The sequence below is a fragment of the Lycium ferocissimum genome, chromosome 1 (assembly GCF_029784015.1).
Source record: "Lycium ferocissimum isolate CSIRO_LF1 chromosome 1, AGI_CSIRO_Lferr_CH_V1, whole genome shotgun sequence".
NCBI classification, from domain to species: Eukaryota; Viridiplantae; Streptophyta; class Magnoliopsida; order Solanales; family Solanaceae; genus Lycium; species Lycium ferocissimum.
This window is the reverse complement of record NC_081342.1, coordinates 62,784,134-62,802,371: the sequence shown is the minus strand read 5'-3', so window position 1 is coordinate 62,802,371 and position 18,238 is coordinate 62,784,134. Positions and strand designations below refer to the sequence as shown.

Sequence of the window (18,238 nt, the reverse complement as noted above, 5' to 3'; positions counted from 1 at the left end):
TATTGACTATCTTTCACATTCAAAAGAAAGGATCTTGGGCAAAATGATCTATGTTGGGTATCAAAATTAAACAAATAACGTATAGAGTTAATCTAGTTACATTGAGAAAAAAGTGCTAAATAAATTTAGTCACTTAAACATAAAAGGTCAATACTCGTTTGATTCAATATTGAGTTAACTAAGAATGATGAAAAATTTATGACTTATCTTGTGTATTCAAGCGCTGCTGGAAGGCCAGTGGCCAGATTTTTAGTATTTTGAGAAAACTCATTAAATGGTTTGAGCATTCGTTACTCAAAAATTTTCCTGATATTTTATAAGGATATACCGACACAAGTTGTTATCTTGTTTGAGAGAAACAAATTCACAAAAGGTTGAACATTTACCTCGGTAAGAGGTGCAATTACTTGAAAATCTAAGAAATAAACTTGCATTAATTTGCAAGCAAAGGAGTTCAGTGTTGAGGGATTTTTAAGAGAATTCATTGATTTCGCAAAGTGTGAGCTCAACTTTGTGATAGTCAAACCACTTAAACTCGAGCATATAAATATATCATGAGAAGTTAGATACATAAATCTTAGACATGATTGTGAGGAAGTTAATTCAAGAGGATCCAATTACTAAAACTCTTATAAGGAGGTTGGTGAAAATCAACCTCGAGTAAATTAAATTAAAACTGCTTAATTAGGTCCACCAATAATGGCAACCCTACCCAACATTATGAAATAAATAGTTTTGGGTTCAAAGGGTAACAAAAAGTTATTGATACGTGGATGTCTCTAAGAGATATACTAATGTTGGTTGTCACATATTAGAGGGTTGAGTTCTTATAGTTTTTATGAGGTTCAGTTCAAGGAACAAGTGTCTCAAATATGACAAAGACACTAAAAGAACTTCACCTATGTGAACATAGAAGTGACACCGTTTCGATTGAGAGATGGAGTTGCTCTCATAAATATTCATGAATTTTGGATAGCAGATGGCCATAAAAGTGCTGATTAAGCATGTTTGAGTGAAAAATAGGAATGAAATGTTTGTGTATAATGTCACCGATGTCATCACAAGGAATAACTTGTTCAAAGCTATTATGCTACATGAGATTTCGAATTCGTCTTGTGACATTGTACTAAGGTAATGTTCAAATCGAAAGATACATTACTCTATGCGTGAATATAACTTGATCTTTTGTTCTAATTTATATTTAAACAAGTGGGGGATTATTGGAATTTTATTTAAATAAAAAGGTATCTTTTAAAGAAGGGGTGTGTCCTTTCATTTTTTTAGTTAAAGTCAACTTCTTAACATTTCAAAGCAACTTTTTAATCCTGCAGAATTTTCCTGTCTGCAAGATACCCTTTCTTCTCCAATTTAGAAAAGATCAAGTTCTAAGTTCTTGCTTTCCAATAGAATTTCTTCACTATTTACTTAGTGCAGAAATTCTTAGGCTTGTGACATAGAAATATCTTTTTTAGGAAAGTGTTTCGCACGTGTTTCAGGCCTCCAATCCTGTGTTCATTGATCATATTTTCAAGCCTTCATCTTTGTATTCTTCGTCATATATTTTTCATGTTCTTGGTATACATTTTCCAACAAAGATATATATATAGGAAAATTTCACTACAGTCAAGCTAAAGTTCACTAAAAGAAATGAATGAATAGGACCAGATCTCAGCCAAACTATTCCTAAGAGATGTCTTTCATCTATATATGAGTAGGGGTGGAATCAACCCATAAAATTATGACCCACCTGGCCACCCAACCCGCCTAGGTTTGAGCGGGTTCATGACCCGCTTATTTTGTTAGCTCACTCTGTTTTGATCCGTTTAATTCGGCCCATTTAAAAACTAGGCTAATATGCAACCCAATAGATCAATGAGAATTTTTATTTTATTTGATATGTTATATATATCCATAATATGAAGAAATTACTACTAAAAAAACGGAAAAAACCGTTGACAAAAACCGACGTCTAGCGTCGGTTTTTTTAATGAAACCGACGGGAAACCGACATTTTAACCTCCGTCGGTTTTAATAGCCTCGCTTTCAGAAAACCGACGGACAACGTCGGTTTTAACCGACGGACAGCATCGGTTACGTTGTCCGTCGGGTTTTATTGAAATATTTTTAAAAATTTAAAAAAATTAAAAAACCGACGGACAGGGTCGGTTTTATTAAATTCGGATTTTTTATCTTATATATAAATAATATATATTTTATGAAAAAACGACGCACTGCGTCGGTTTTGTTATATAATTTTTTTATTTTTAATTATAAAACCGACACAGCGAGTCGGTTTTTTTGTAAAATATAAGCATTAATTCCAGAAAACCGACGGACAGAGTCGGTTTTCTGGAAAATCTGCAAAATTAATTTCCAGAAAACCGACGGACAGAGTCGATTTTCTGGAAAATCTGCAAAATTAATTTCCATAAAACCGACGGACAGAGTCGATTTTCCGTCGGTTTTCTGGAAAATTTTCAGCAGGCAAATCCTGCATTTTCTGCAACCACACCTGCACAAAAACCGATGCAAAATCTGTTCGAAACCAATAACAAAAGTCGCTCAAAATTAGCATTAAAATGCTCCAAATCAATTCTAAAAGAGCTACAACACATAAAATCATCCTAAGTAATAATAAAACACATCAAATACGATCTAAATAAACCTTCAAAGTTCTCAAATATTTAAATGACCAACCAAAAGTACCATTAACTAGTTTTAACATAAGTCCATTATTAAATTCAAACTACTACAATCGATCATCCGGTGTTCGGGCTACGAAATCACCGTCATCATCATCTTCCGGGGTCGAGGGAGGGGAGAAGGGGGCACACCAAAACGTCCACATGCGATGTGGCTTTTAACTTGTGCCATTAGCAATTCAATATTCGCTTTCATGGTGTTACTTTCCTCAACTCTTCTTGCCTCGCTCCGGCTAATTTCCTATTAAGTTCAAAGAATTTGTCGCGCCATAGTCGCGACCGAACATCATCAACTCCCTCGGCTTGTCGAGAAGATCCTTCACCTCGTAATCCCGACCGAAGGCGACTTAAGTTGTTCCTTGGGCCTAGACCGTACGCTCTACCCTTTTGTACTCCCCCAACTGCTCTACACCAAAAATCTATCTCTAATTCCGGTGGAGGACGGCTCGGATGCTCAGGCTGAGTTTGGCTGTACTGGTCCACATGATCCATATATTGCCTCTGTATATTAAAAAATGAAACTTAGTATATAACGAATATTATCATAATTAAACTTATATATAATTACTTAAATAATAAAATTATCACTTACATAGGATTCACGAGCCCTGTCCTCAACCCATAAGGTCGGATCCGACTCGTGCTTCTTCTTTTTTGTATGGGTCTTTAGGAATAGCTGATCCTGAGTTGGCATCTGTCCCGTAGCTTTTTTCTGCAAAAAAAAAAAAAAAAAAGTTAAACATAAAATTAATAGCTCAATAATGATATATTGATCGTAGGTAACTTTAAAAGTATAAAATTACTTACCATTGTCCTAGCCACGTGCCCCTGACTTCTTGCACCCGCAGTGTGCAAAGAGCCACCTTTCGGGATGCACGGCAGCCTTTGCTCGCTCGTACTTGGCGATAAACTCGGGAGTTTGCCAATATGCCTTAAGTTTCTCCCACCTGTTCGCGTTTAGCCATTGGGGCATCATCATATACCTTCTAGCCCTCGAAAACCAATCGACAACCTTGCACTCCCTTCTTCTCAAAGTTTGCAAAGAATCCTATCATTGTCCATTGGATCCCATGTACAATACATCTGCAAATCAAATAGCTAATGTTAGATGATTTATATAAAAGTAAATTCAAGTTATAAAATATGTATAATAAGATGCATACGTTAAACTCTCTAAACATAGCCTGTCGAGTATCATATGGGATTTCAGTCCATGAAGTATAAAAATGATTGCCATAAAGCCTCCGAACAACATCCAGTATGACTTTTGTAGTGTCGTGATCTGGATAGAACCTGCAGTTAAAAAAAATAATGCATATTAGATTAAGATGAAAAAAAACGTTAGGAAAACTTAATAAAAGACAATCTTACCCAACTCCCTCAGGCACGATGAAAATCCGACCTATCGCATCTCTATCTCCCGGCTGTAAACCATGATGTATCGGTCCCTGCATAGGAGCCGGTGCAGGTGCAGGTGCAGGAGCAGGTGCAGGAGCAGGAGCAGGTGCAGGAGGACGACGATGGGTCTGAGACTGGTTGGATGGCAGTGACTCAGGCTCAGAGCTGCTATCTCTAAGGCGCAAATTAGATACACTTGGAGGTGTACCATTTGGAGAAGGAGAAGGAGAAGGAGACAAAGTGGCCGATGTGCTAGGAGATCTGCCACGTGGTGGGCAATACATAGGTATAGGTATAGAAGTAGGATAGGTAAATGATGCCGGGCGAGGTGGTGCCGCGAAAGACCCACCGACCGCACGGCCCTGCATAGAAGAGCCGAGCATAAAAAAGAAGGCGGAGTAGACTGCATATGTGGAGCGGACGGAATGGACTGACTACTAGTAGCTGTAGGATCTATAGGTCTTTTATCTTTTCTCTTACTAGTACCTCCAACTCTACCTCTATCTCTACCTCTACCTCTACCTTGATCACTACCACCTGATGACATCTGCATACATAAAATTAATAACTCAATAATGATATATTGATCGTAGGTAAAAATTTAACAAGTATAGAATTGTGTTATTATCAAGTATAGAATAAACTAACATGCAACTAGTTATCCTCCCACTCATCCTCGCTTGTTTCATTTTCATCGATGATTCTTCCTCATCGCTTGTTTCAGGTCCATCGGTCGATTCTTCCTCAACATTTTCTATGATAGTTACATCATCTTCATCAACTTCTTCCAATATGTGTTGAGGATGTTCCAAACTATTTTCTAACTCTGTGTCAACCGTTTGATGAACAACTGTTACATCATTTTGATACGCCACATCTAATGCATTATCGACCTCAATCCTCCCCACAGGCTTAGTCTTTATAACCACCCACCAATCAGCCTTATCCCTACGCAAAGGATATGGAGCATAATAGACCTGCTTAGCATTTTGTGCAATTATAAAGGGATCATAGCGATTGTATTGTCTTGTGTGTTTGACTTCAATTATGTTATGTTGACGATTCACCCTTGTACCTCTTTGGCTTGGATCAAACCACTTGCACCGAAATAATGTTATCTTCTTCTTAGGTAACCCGGATACTTAAGTTGTATGATCTCCTGCAAAGACACCGTAATAATCAACGTTACACCGCTACCATCAAGATCGCCTTTAATGCACACTCCACTATTATTCGTCTTCTTATATTGAGAAACTTCTTCGGTTTGAAACTTGTAGCCATTAACAATGTACTTTTTCATTGTCCTAACTTCATTGCCTGGTCCAAGAGCTATATCTTTCACAAATTGGGAATGTTCTCCTGTATGATAAACCTATATAATAAGGAGGAAAATTAAAATTCAATAACTTCTATGTAGCCTACATTTAATTAAAATTATGCAATGAATTTCCACACTTACAAAATCGTACAGCCAATGGGAAAACTTAGAATATATGGCTTCATCGCCCTCAAGTTCTACGAAGTAACCGCTCGACATATGCAAGATTTTCATTAGTTTCACCCTTATCGGTTACCCATTTAATTCGGTAACATAATTCGACACTCACCGAATATATACTTGAATTTCGGGCAATTGAGCAAAACATGTGTCACCGATTGCCTCTCCATACTACTCGTGGTTCGTTTTGGAGGCTTTTTAGAACCTCGTCCGGTTGATTAAAGATGGACATTGGTGGGTAGTTATGTTCAACCCCACCCTCATCATTACGGTTGGGCCTATTTCTCATACACGACACTTGCTCTCCGAAATAATATGAACAGAAATGCGCTGTTTCCTTTGCAAGATACGCTTCACAAATAGATCCTTCAATCTTAGATCTCTCGCTAGCCAATTTTTTGCATTTGCCAATGGTCCCGCACACATGTTTAATATCAATAGGAACAAGTAATTAGTTAACAAAATACCGTTAAAGAAAGAGCTAGTAAGTTTGGTTACTTACCTCTCGAAAGGATACATCCACCTAGTTTGAACCGGCCTCCAAGGCGCGCCTCTTGTACAAGATGAATGGGAAGATGTTCCATCACATCAAAAAATCCACACGGAAAGATCTTCTCGAGCTTAGTTGTAATGATCGGAATATTCTCGTTCCATTCTTTGAAGGTTTTCTACCGTCAAAGTGTTAGAACATAAATCCTTGAAGAACAAACTTATCTCTGTGATTGGTTTCCATATTCTTCCGTAGGCGGCTAAATGCAATAGGAATCAAAGTTTCCATGAAAACATGGCAATCATGACTTTTCATACCAATTAATTTTCCTTCATTCATATCAGCACGCTTGTCAAAATTAGACGCATACCCCTCTGGCATCCGCAAATTCTTAATCCATTGACAAATCTGTCGTTTCTCCTCCAAAGTGAATGAAAAACTAGCCTTGGGTTTGAACACTTTATTATTCGCTAACTCTTGCAAGTTCAATTCAGGGCGCCTACAATATTCCTTTAGGTCCAATCTAGCTTTTGGGTTATCTTTTGTTTTGCCTTTAACATCCATAACAGTGTTGAACAAATTATCAAAGTAATTTTTTTCAATATGCATCACATCAAGATTATGCCGTAGAAGATTATCCTTCCAATACGGTAACTCCCAGAATATGCTCTGTTTAGTCCAATTATGTTCAACACCATAACCATGTAGTCTATAAGGGGCAACTTCTGTGACCTTAGGCAAGTGACAAACCCTCCCCCAAATTTCTTCTCCTGACAATGTTCGAGGTGGGGGATCATTTTCAATTTTATTCTTTCTAAATGCTTGTTTCATTTTCCTGAATTGGTGATCCATAGGCAAGAATTGACGATGACAATCAAACCATGAATTTTTGTGGCCATGTTTTAAAGTGAAAGCTTTACTAGTTTCCATGCAATGAGGACAAGCAAGCTTTCCAGCAGTCATCCAACCAGACAACATCCCATACGCAGGAAAATCGTTAACAGTCCACATCAAAGAAGCACGCATATTGAAATTGCTCTTAGTTGATATATCATATGTCACTACACCTTCACACCACAATTGTTTTAACTCATCAATCAAAGGCTGTAGATAGACATCAATCAAAACTTTTGGATTACGAGGACCAGGGATAACACAATTTAGGAATATATAGGGACTTGTCATACACATCTCAGGCGGTAGATTATATGGAGTAAGAAATACAGGCCAACAAGAATAGGGTGCAGCCGAAACAGAGTATGGTGTGAAACCATCCGCACACAAACCCAAACGAATGTTTCTTGATTCACTAGCAAAATCAGGATAAGTTCTATCAAAATGTTTCCACGCTTCTCCATCCGATGGATGACACATAACACCAGGTGGCCTTCTATTTTCGCTGTGCCATCTCATGTGAGGAGCAGAACTCGGCGATGCAAACAACCTCTTTAACCTAGGTATAATAGGTAAATAATGCATCGCCTTAATTGGAACCGTCTTCCCACTTGGTGTCCGCTTATAACGCGCATGTCCACATATTTTACATTCATTTAAATCAACATCTTGCTTATAGAACAACATACAACCGTTTGGACAACAATGAATTCTATCATACGACAATCCTAATTTGGAAACCAATCTCTTTGCTTCATAGTAACTCTTAGGTATGTCGAATTCCGGACTAACTAGTTCCCCTACAAGCTTAATCATTGAATCCATAGCGGCTTCGACCAAGAATGTTAATCTGATTTGATGTTAATCATTCTAACCGCAATAGACAACTTAGAATGCGACTCCCTACCCAAAGTGGATGACTAGCCTCTTCTAATTCTTGATAGAAGCGCATTGCTTCTTCATTAGGAGGTTCCTCAAAATTTTGCTCGTGTTCAAACCAGATCGTACGCCAAAAGCATCATTAACCATATCATTAACTCTATCATATTGGACGTGACTATATTCCCACACACTACTTTCACCGACAACAATATTGTAAAATATACCATTGACCCCATCGCCTCTCCATGATCGGTCCAAACATAATATTTCTGCTTAAACCCACGACTATATAAATGAACCCTAACCGCTTCCGGTTTCAAATACTTCATACACCGGCAATGAGAACAAGGACACCTAATTACCCCTTCATTTTGAAAAGGGTAAAGTGTCATTGCATGTTTGATAAACCCATTAACACCTTCAACAAATTCATCATGTACACCCACACGATTACAATTATTCATATTATACATCCACATACGATCCATCTACAAAAATATACCCACAAATTATTGAGGTTATAGAAATATATTATAACTTAAGAATTCTGACTTAAAATATAACTTAAGAAAACAATCCCAACCATTTCTAACTTTGGATTCTCAATAACAATTCTAACTTTAATAATTTATAAATTTTAACTTTAATATAATTTTGAAAAGCACAATCCCAACTAATTTTAACTTTGAATTCTCAATAACAATTCTAACTTTAATAACTTATGGATTCTAACTTTAATTCTAAAAATTCAAAAGTAAATCTAGTCAAATAAAATCTACATTTTAGTTTTGAGGTTATAGAAATATTATAACTTAATAATTCTAACATAACTTAATAATTCTAACTTAATTTGAAAAGCACAATTCCAACCAATTCTAAAAATTGAAAAGTAAATCTAGAGAAATAAAATCTACATTTTAGTATTGAGGTTATAGAAATACTATAACTTAACAATTCTAACTTTGAAAAGCACAATCTCAATCAATTCTAATTTAGAATGATCAATAACAATTCTAATAACTTATGGGTTTCTAACAAAAAGCACAATCCAACAACAACAAAAAAACTAGTCAAATAATTAAAGTATATATTTTTGCACATATTCAACATCAACAATATTACAAAGAATGATAACTAAGCTAACACAAATACATTGACAAAGAATATGAAATATAGCACAATCTCAACCCCAAAAAAAAAATGACAAGTAAATTAAACTAGGCAAATAAAGTTTACTTTTTTTTTTTCACAAATTCAACATTAATAACATTGCAAATGATGTTTAACAAAGCTAAATAGACGAGCATTAGGCCTAAAATCTACAAATAAAACTAAGATTAAAAGAATTTTAAATGCCCTAATTTAAGAGAAACTAACCTTCAAAATGGGTTTGGGGTAGGGGGAAGGAGGCTGCGGAGGCGGCGGCGTTGGGCGGCGGCGAGGGGGGCGGCGTCGGGCGGAGGGGGAGGGCGGCGGCTAGGGTTTGGGGAGGGTGGGGATTAATTTTGAAGAAGACAAATTAAAATGGGAAAGAATCCCGTCACTGCCCATTTATAGGAAAAACCGACGGACAAAACCGACTCTGTCCGTCGGTTTTTTCCGCACATTTGACCGGAATTTGACCCCAAAAATTTAAAAAACGAAACCGACACTGTCCGTCGGTTTCTTCAAAAAAAAATGTTTATTATTTTTTTTAAAAACAAAATGAATTGTATATTATTTATAATATTTTTTAAAATAAAACCGACGTACGACGTCGGTTTTATATTAATTTTTTTTTTTTTTTTTAATTAAACCGACGTGGGACGTCGGTTTATTTTGGCGGAATTATATTTTCAAAATTCTGCCAAAAAAACCGATGTTGTCCGTCGGTTTTCTGATTAAAATAATTAAAAATACAAAAAACCGACTCTGTGAGTCGGTTTTCCGTCGGTTTTTTCAAACGACCCAGTGCGTCGGTTTTTGATCCGTCGATTTTTAGCAGTTTTTTAGTAGTGATATAAAATAAGGTTTAATTAAGTACTTAAACAAATTATAAGAAAATAAACAAAGACTTAAAACTTAGTAAGAGTTGGGCGGGTTAGGTTATGACTCAGTTGTTAGCCCATTTCAGCCCAGGTAATGTTTGAGCGGATTATGAACCCGCCCAATTATTAACTCAGTCCATTTTAACCTTCTCAAATTCAGCCCAACTCGCTCATTTGACACCCTTATATATGGGCACTACTATATATAGAAGAGTATCCTTGCTAATATGGAAACCTAATTAACATAATCCATACAGGCCCCACAAGGATGAGAACAACGTTATTGATGAGGTAATGAACCTAAGATAAAGTTCTGAAATAAGCATGAGCAAATGGAAAGAATCCGAAAAAAATATGCCATACTGTTGAATCCCACATAGATTGTGTGAACCCCCCTCCCCCCAATCTTATAACACTGTTCACGCTTCAGATGTCAGTATTGAACGTGCGGGAAGTGTTAGTCCCTCATTGTTTGTGTGATGGGAACATGAACTCCTTCTATGTCTTATGAGTTAGGAGGTTATGAAACTCCTTAAATGTCATGGTTTTGAGTGGTAACAATCTCGGATGGAGCCCCTCTCCATTTCTTATTAGAGAAAATGGACAAATACCCCAACGTATGACCAGATTACTAACTATACACTTTATCTATAAGGGGGCCCTATATTGCCCCCCGAAACTTTTAAAAATGGAATAAACACGCCCTTAGGTGCTGAGGTGGCACAAAGAGTGTGCTCACTCTCTTGGAGGCATGTGAGAGGTGAAAAATATTAAAATCTGAATCACTCATACGTGTCATTTTTTAATTGGGTGCTTCATGTTTAATTATACATAATTAATTATCGTTATAACTTTCCTACCATCATAAAATTACCACCATTTTATGTCTTTCCTACTACTTATCATTGTTCCTCTTTTGTAGATCTATTTGAGCTCCCTTTTTCTCATAAGAGTTTCATAAAGTGACCAAGTCTAATTCTTCAAATCGGACTTCACCCTTTATATTTAAAAAATATGAGTTAGATTAGCAGTAAAAAAAAGTCGTCGGACATTAAACTGGTGAAAATTGCAAACTCCACCACCAGATAAGCAGAAATAAAAACAAAATCAGAGATAACGGTGGAGTGCCAGAATTAATGGAGTTCGCTGGATCTCCCTTTTCTGGCAAGAATCATCAGATCCTGACCTTATTTAATTGGGCTTATTTCCCTAGGAGAATGACGAGAGAAACTGAGGCGAAGGCGGTGTTGCTGAAATTCCAACGAGATCTGATGTCTCCGGATTCCGGTTGACCAGCGGCGGCAGTGAGCGAAAAATAAAGAAGAGGGCGAGAGAGAGTGGGAGAGAGAGACAGCTGTCCGCCAATTCTTCGAGGATTTGTATCTTTTTTTGCGATACCCCTGCAATAAAACTATTTTTTTAAAAAAAAAAAAATGGTTAGCTTGACTTCTGCTGATCTGAACTCATCTGCTGCACGTTTTCTCCAAGAGTCTTAGAATTCTTTTACTAGCATTTTGAAACAATCAATGAACAGCCTAATTTTTTAGGCAAACGAATATTACAGTACCTTATGATAAAAGATGAGATTATCAAATCTGAGGCACAACTCCTTTAATGCCTTAAATCTTCTTACTGATCTGATGTTGCATTTGATAGGGAATACACTCCTAATATGCTAATGTATTTGATGAATGTACCTAATCAATTACTCAAATATTTACCTAATTGCTGTTGAAATTTCTTTTGCTTCATCTTAAACACGTTAATTTTGGTATGCGACTTTTGTGATATGGTAGAAAAGGATACCCATTTATGTATGGTTAAAAATCGAAAAATCGAATCAAACCGAGCCAGACATAATAACCAAACCGACAAATATTTATTTTATTTAGTTTGGTTTGGTTTTAATAATGACAAAACCGATCCAATTGGGTTTTGGTTTGATTTTATTGATGACCATTTTCTTGCTTAGAAAAGAAGATTCAAATTCCATCGCACAAAATCACGAATATTTCTTCTCTTGCTTAGAAGGATAATTTATTTATTTAACACAACCAAAGGGTTACATAGTCCAACCATATTACATAGAAGAATATTTCTATAAAATTATGCCTCTCCTCTTTGTTTTTTAGGTTGAAAAATTAAACTTAAATAATTCTAAAATAACACAACACATGAAACCCGAGAACTTGAATTATGGAGAGGCTTTGTTTGCTCGGTGTTTCTTCCTTTCTGAGAGCAATTTTGCAAACCTACAAAGAATAAATTATTATAATTAGAAATAAAATAGATTTACGAAAAAACTTAAAAACCTAAATTCTACATCTTCCCAATGTTTAGCAATTCACTTTGATTTTGACAGTCAAATTTATTATATGTCTTAATTTGAAAATTACAAAGTTTCAGAATGTAAAGAATTACTGTATTTTGAATCTTGTCGTTTTAAACTACATGTGTGTATAACATACCAAAAGCCGTTTGAGCCTATAAAATATACGCATTTTGAGGTTAATATCTAACTACGATTTAATTGATTACAACTAAAAAGCTTTTATGTATTTTACCTCTTTAGAGCTTCCTCATTGGTTTCAGGATCCTCTTTGGAAACTGGTTTCTTCAACAAGTTTTGACCAACTTGTACCAGTAAGTTCATATTAGCCTCTGTAGCATTATCGATTACGGTAGTTGAACCTGTTAGCGCATTTTCCTGGTATTACATATTACGAACAATTAATTATTTAGATAAATTGAAAAAGAAAGTATGTCACATAAATTGAAAGCGACGAATTATTAGGAGTATTGAATGTTATTGAGCGAGATGTCCTTACTTGAATCCTGAGGTAATTCTTTGCAGCATTAAGATCATGAAAGACAGTGGAAATGTAATAATCATTCATGTCAGCACTTGCTCTAGATACCATTTGAAGTAAAGGGCTGGAATTATTATGATATAGCCATTTAAGAGCACCCCATTTAGCTGCTTCTTGTGCTGTGTATGTATGATAAAAATCTGCAGTAGTGCCACTGCCTAATGAGAGCAGCAGCATTTGTGTGTAGTTCATTGACTTGATAGAGGCGAATGCTGGATCCGCTTCCGCCTCACGGTTGGTTGCTATGCTAAGGGCAACTAAGGCCTGTCAAATCATATATATACTGTCAAAACTCTCAATAACAATCGTCCTTTATAATAATATTTCACTCTATGTTTTTTCCCCCCCTTATAATCCTCCTTGAGGTGGGGGTTGTTGGGGGGGGGGGGGGGTTTGGCAAGACTTCTTCTTGTTTATTAATCACCAATAAAGTAGTACATAAGAGAGGTGGACATAAATACAAACCTCTCTTTTGAACTAAATGGGGAACGAACATGTTCATCCCTTTACATTTGTGATGAAGATCAATGTAGTTAGCTATACAGGGATCTATGCATCTAATTGGTATATCTATACATGGATGTTTTATGTTGTATTATATGTTCTCTAAAATAGCATTTTGTTGTAGTAGCAAAAATATAAGTATCAAAATAAACGATGTCATTTTAGAGAGATTTAACTGAATATGTATTAACTAGTAATGATCAACTAAAACGTAGTCGTAATTTTAAATGCATATTACATAATTTTTTTGTGGTGAAAAAAGGAAAATATTGTATATATTAGTATGAATCATCAGAACGGTGAATTATTATTCGCGCTCTGACCATTATAACAAGCTGAGATATTCCTAACAAAAGAAATTGCCAGATACCTATAATAGTATTATAACTAAGCATATTTTATTCTCTAGCTAGAAAGATTAACTAGTGAAAATGTTGATTGAAAAAAGTGATATTTGTTGGTATGATAATCAAAGACCCATTGTGATTATTAAAAATAGAGTTATTATTAAATAAATATGAGGGAATGAATGTACCGGATTATTAGCAGCAATACCACCGTCAACAAGATTGAACTCATATTTATTTCCTTGACCATCATTCGTCACAAAGTAATGTGGAGGCAAATAAGTTGGAGCTGCTGCCGTGCCGTAGCCTATGTCAGACATCTTAGCATCCAAATAAGGAGAATTTGCTATCTGTATATTTGTTTCAAAATACAGAATAGCTATTAGGAGTCAATTTCTTTAATTGTCACTCAATTATTCAGTAAAGTCACTTAATTTAATTTGTATCAATAAAGTCATGCAACTATGTATATTCATTTAATAATAATAAAGTCACTTAACTTAGTTTTGAAGGTCCAAATCTAAATGATATTGTATTATTTAGAGCTTGTTTGGCCTAGCGGTTCTGAGGCTAAAAACATTTATTTTTTTTAGAAAAAAGGATTTTTTTTTTTTTTTTATACTTGAGGTGTTTGGCCAATTAATAAACTATTGTTAAATAGAAGCAGAAGCAATTTTTCTGCAGTTGGGGAGAAGCTGAAAATTTTTGCTTGCTGAAAATTTCTGCTTCTTGAAAAAGCAGAAGCAGAAATTAATTTTCTGCGAGACAAAAATATCCCTACAATAAATACATATTTACTAAGTATATCTCTCATTAATCCATTAGGGATGAAATCATTGAGAATCTTCATGATGTATGAAGGATTCTACTTATTTTTGTGTTGATTTTTAATTTGCGGAATGATTTTGAATTTTATTTTGGTTGTAGTTTATTAGTATATTTAAATCATCGTAACGATATTTCATCAATATTTAATATTTTTTATTCATTTATGTATTATATTAATTGAAAATTTTAATATGTATTTTTAAATTTTAATTAGTTAAAAGTCAAAACTTAATTAAAGTCTTTCATAAGAGCTATGTAAATTAATTTTTCTCTGTAAAATCTTGATAGTAAACGTTTATTGATACTTATCCTTTTTCATAATTTGATACTCAAAAGCACTTTCTTAAGAAGACAAGCTAAACACAATCTGCTTATTAAAAATAGTTAAAAGCACTTTTCAAATGAATTAGCCAACCACAAATTACTTCTCATAAAAAGTACTTTTTTGAAAAGCAATTCTCAAAATAAGTATTTTTTAGCCGCTAGGCCAAACAAGCTCTTAGTGTAGCGTTCAGGTCTAGAGCTACCATAAAATAAAATAAAAAAATAGTTTATTTTGCCAAGTCAGAATTATTTTAATAACTGGAAGTGACAAATCCAACTAGAGTGACTTTATAAGAGAAAACATAAAAGTTGAGTGACTTTATTGATATAAAACTAAGTGACTTTACCAAATAACTACACATAGTTGAGTAACTTTATTGATTACAAAATTAAGTCAAGTCACTTTACTAAATATTTAGACATAATTGAGTGACTTTATTGAGACAAAATTAAGTTAACTATGACTTTACTAACGAATAACACGTTATCTGCACTTGCATATCTAGCTGATATAACATATGGAAGACTTACCTTCGATTTACTGAATATAATGGGCTGATTTTTCTTGATGTCAAAGGTCGTAAGAACAACATCTGTTAAAGCCTGATGCAAACGAGTCTCTCCCAACTTATCTTGCAGAACTTTGTGAAAATATTTTCCATCATATTTAGGGCCTAGAATTGGAGGATAGGCACTGCAATTTAAAATATAAGTATAATATTTATACTATGAATGTAATTTTTTGTATTATCGATACAATGTTTTGCTCGTCATGGTAGGTTACTTGACTTATCTTTCTAAATATATAAATTCTAGTTACTTAGTGTTTAAATAACAATTTTATTCTAAGTGATCTTAGTATAAAAGTTAAACTTAGAATAAAATTGTTAAATATATAAAACTATACCCAGGTGGGAAAATCTTTGGGCCATGCTCGAAGTAAAATGGTACAATATCTGTGGCAGCATAGAAGGGGCGATTCTTCTCATTTGGAGCAGTTATCATAGTGGCCAATAAGCCACCTGTACTTGTTCCTGCGATCACGTCAAAGTAATCTGCAAGCCTTGCATCTACACCGTCCAATTCCTGACTCAGAAATAATCCTTCATTAATCAGATACGTTTATACAAAAGAACTTTTTTTGTTCAATTCCATTTAAGCTTTAATTTCTTGTATTTCACAAATTGTTTTATTTTCAAGTACACAATAGATCTCTGTTATTTTGAACTATTTTTATATATAGTTCAGGCACGAGACCCTTATAGTAGGCTGGGCCGAAATCCAACCTAAAGAGTTGTTGTCTTTAGAATCAACTTGTTAAAAAAAATGCATAAGTAAATGCATAATACATGTAATTAATTTCATATAATATTTCTTTTTATGAATTGTTTAATTAAGTCATATCTTACTCAATAAAGTCTTTTTTCAGATTTACAAGGACAGATTGGAAGGACCAGGGAAAAAAAGAGTTATTTGCTCTATTTATACGTGTTGCTCGAACACAAAATTTTGAGTAGAACTGTTAACCTTAAAGTGCCTGGAAAAAGAATGCAATTAGTAATTTTTATTTTAACTAAGTTATAAACAATGAGAGTGTAAAATTTACCAAACAAATCTCTACCGTTCCCACAAAATCGATTAAAGTTACCAAGTGAATTTACTATTTTTTTCTCCTATGTAGGTTGGGGTTTCGTTTTGTACCTTTTATGTTCACATGAAACATTCGAGACTTAAGGTTAACTCAAAAACTAAAATAAAAAAAATAAAAAAATAGAGCATTACGAAAAGGATAACTTAATTGAATCACTCGACGACCTGCCAAAGTACCAATGATCAAAGTAAAATTATTGACTAGCAATAAGTTAAGGTTTGCCCTGATTTTTTCTTATTATATTTGGATTTTTTCTTTTCTAGAAGGAACGGCAAAGAATTTATCTAATTGATTTAATTTTACTTTTTTCAAAAAAAATAAAATATAAATCTTGATTTATATTGGGATAACCACTTTTTTGGAGGAAATATTTGATTCCTATAAATTGAAGATCCTTCCTTCTCACACATCAACAATAGTATCCAGAATGTATTAAAAGAGTTTTGTTTAGAGAAGATATTATTTTCTCCATAATTTTATGTTATCTTTTGTATTAGTTTTATCATATGTAGGTCAATCGATCAAACGATATTAAAGATTATGCCTCTTTTAGTTTTTTTTTTTGTTTGATTTATCATTGATCAAGATTTGCTACTATTAGTTGCCACTTTATTAGTTCGAATCCAACACAATAAGCACTGAAATAATACTATTCAAGTGTAGAAAAATAGTGATGCCTCACATACCTAAAAAATTTCGTATATATACATTACATATATACCTGGAGTTGACCTTCAAGAAAAGCAAGAACAGTAGCCGGGATAATTCCTTTCATGCCACCTCCATCAATACTAAGAACTGTCACTAATTCTCCCACCACAGGGGATGCCCCTACCAAAAAAAGCAAAATAAAAAAAGATCCAAAAGTTGACATTTCAGATAAACTTTTCTAGTGTTAAGCTTTTCTTGGTGCCTTGAGCATCATCTTACAAGCAGGTTATATAATCATGTTAACAGTCAAAGGTGTTATGAAATTACGATAATCCAACTTTTTGGAAAGTTTTATCTTGAGACACTCTTCTCTTTGGCAAGTGCCCCATTGTGGATCCACCTCATATTTTCATTCCTTTTCACTTCAATAACAATTCCTAAACATACTTCTCATGGTGAAATCGGGTGTTGTAAAGTTTTGAGAAAATGATAAAAATGGTCCCGTATGTTTGAGAATAGGTTCAAAATAGTTCCTTAAGTATGCATTAAACTGTTTTGGTCCTTTAAGTTAGTCAAAAAATAAAAATTAACACTTTTAATCTCCATCAAATATTTACGAAGCTATATTTGTTAGAATTGACGGAAGCAGTGGGAAAAAAAAGATTTAACCATAAAAACCAAGAAAGTTCCATCAAATCATAAAATATCTTCCCTTTAAGATGTCATTCCTGGTCTGGAAACTTTTAAAGAAGAAACTGCCTTTTGATGAGGCCCTGAGCAAACTTGGAATAGATCCTGATTCAATATGCCACTGTTGTAGAATTCCAGAAGTTGAAACCATACACCATACATTCATGATTGGAGAACTTGCAAGTGGCCTTTGGAAAATTTTCAGTGCTCCCCTGGGAATTATTTGAAGTCCTATCTCTACCATGCTTATGCTTTCTAGATGGTGGTCAATAAAACCTAAGAATAGCATTCATCAGATTATTTTAAAGATTACTCCTATTGCTATTTTTTGGGTAATTTGGAAAGCAAGATGTTCTGCTTGTTATGGGCACACTAGTATCTCTTTTGCTCGAGCTAAACATCAGGTTATGCACCATGTGAGATGGGCCATCTCTAAAAACTATGAGAACTTTGACTGTCACTGGCAATGGAATAGTATATGT

At 34.5% G+C, this 18,238-nt stretch overlaps 2 protein-coding genes across 2 annotated transcripts; both read right to left on the bottom strand.

Annotated features, from left to right (window-relative positions):
• Positions 1 to 6,280: 6,280 nt before the first annotated feature.
• On the bottom strand, positions 6,281 to 7,807 carry LOC132066130 (uncharacterized). Its single transcript, XM_059459508.1, has one exon. The coding sequence runs from the start codon at positions 7,805 to 7,807 to the stop codon at positions 6,281 to 6,283; it is 1,527 nt and encodes a 508-aa protein (XP_059315491.1).
• A 4,145-nt stretch (positions 7,808 to 11,952) lies between these two features.
• Positions 11,953 to 18,000, bottom strand: LOC132066122 (probable inactive patatin-3-Kuras 1). Its single transcript, XM_059459502.1, has 8 exons — positions 17,850 to 18,000; positions 17,137 to 17,246; positions 15,672 to 15,850; positions 15,296 to 15,458; positions 13,801 to 13,962; positions 12,720 to 13,025; positions 12,456 to 12,598; positions 11,953 to 12,143 (listed from the first exon to the last, which is right to left on the bottom strand). The coding sequence occupies exons 1-8, from the start codon at positions 17,998 to 18,000 to the stop codon at positions 12,086 to 12,088; spliced, it is 1,272 nt and encodes a 423-aa protein (XP_059315485.1). The 3' UTR covers positions 11,953 to 12,085.
• Positions 18,001 to 18,238: the final 238 nt, after the last annotated feature.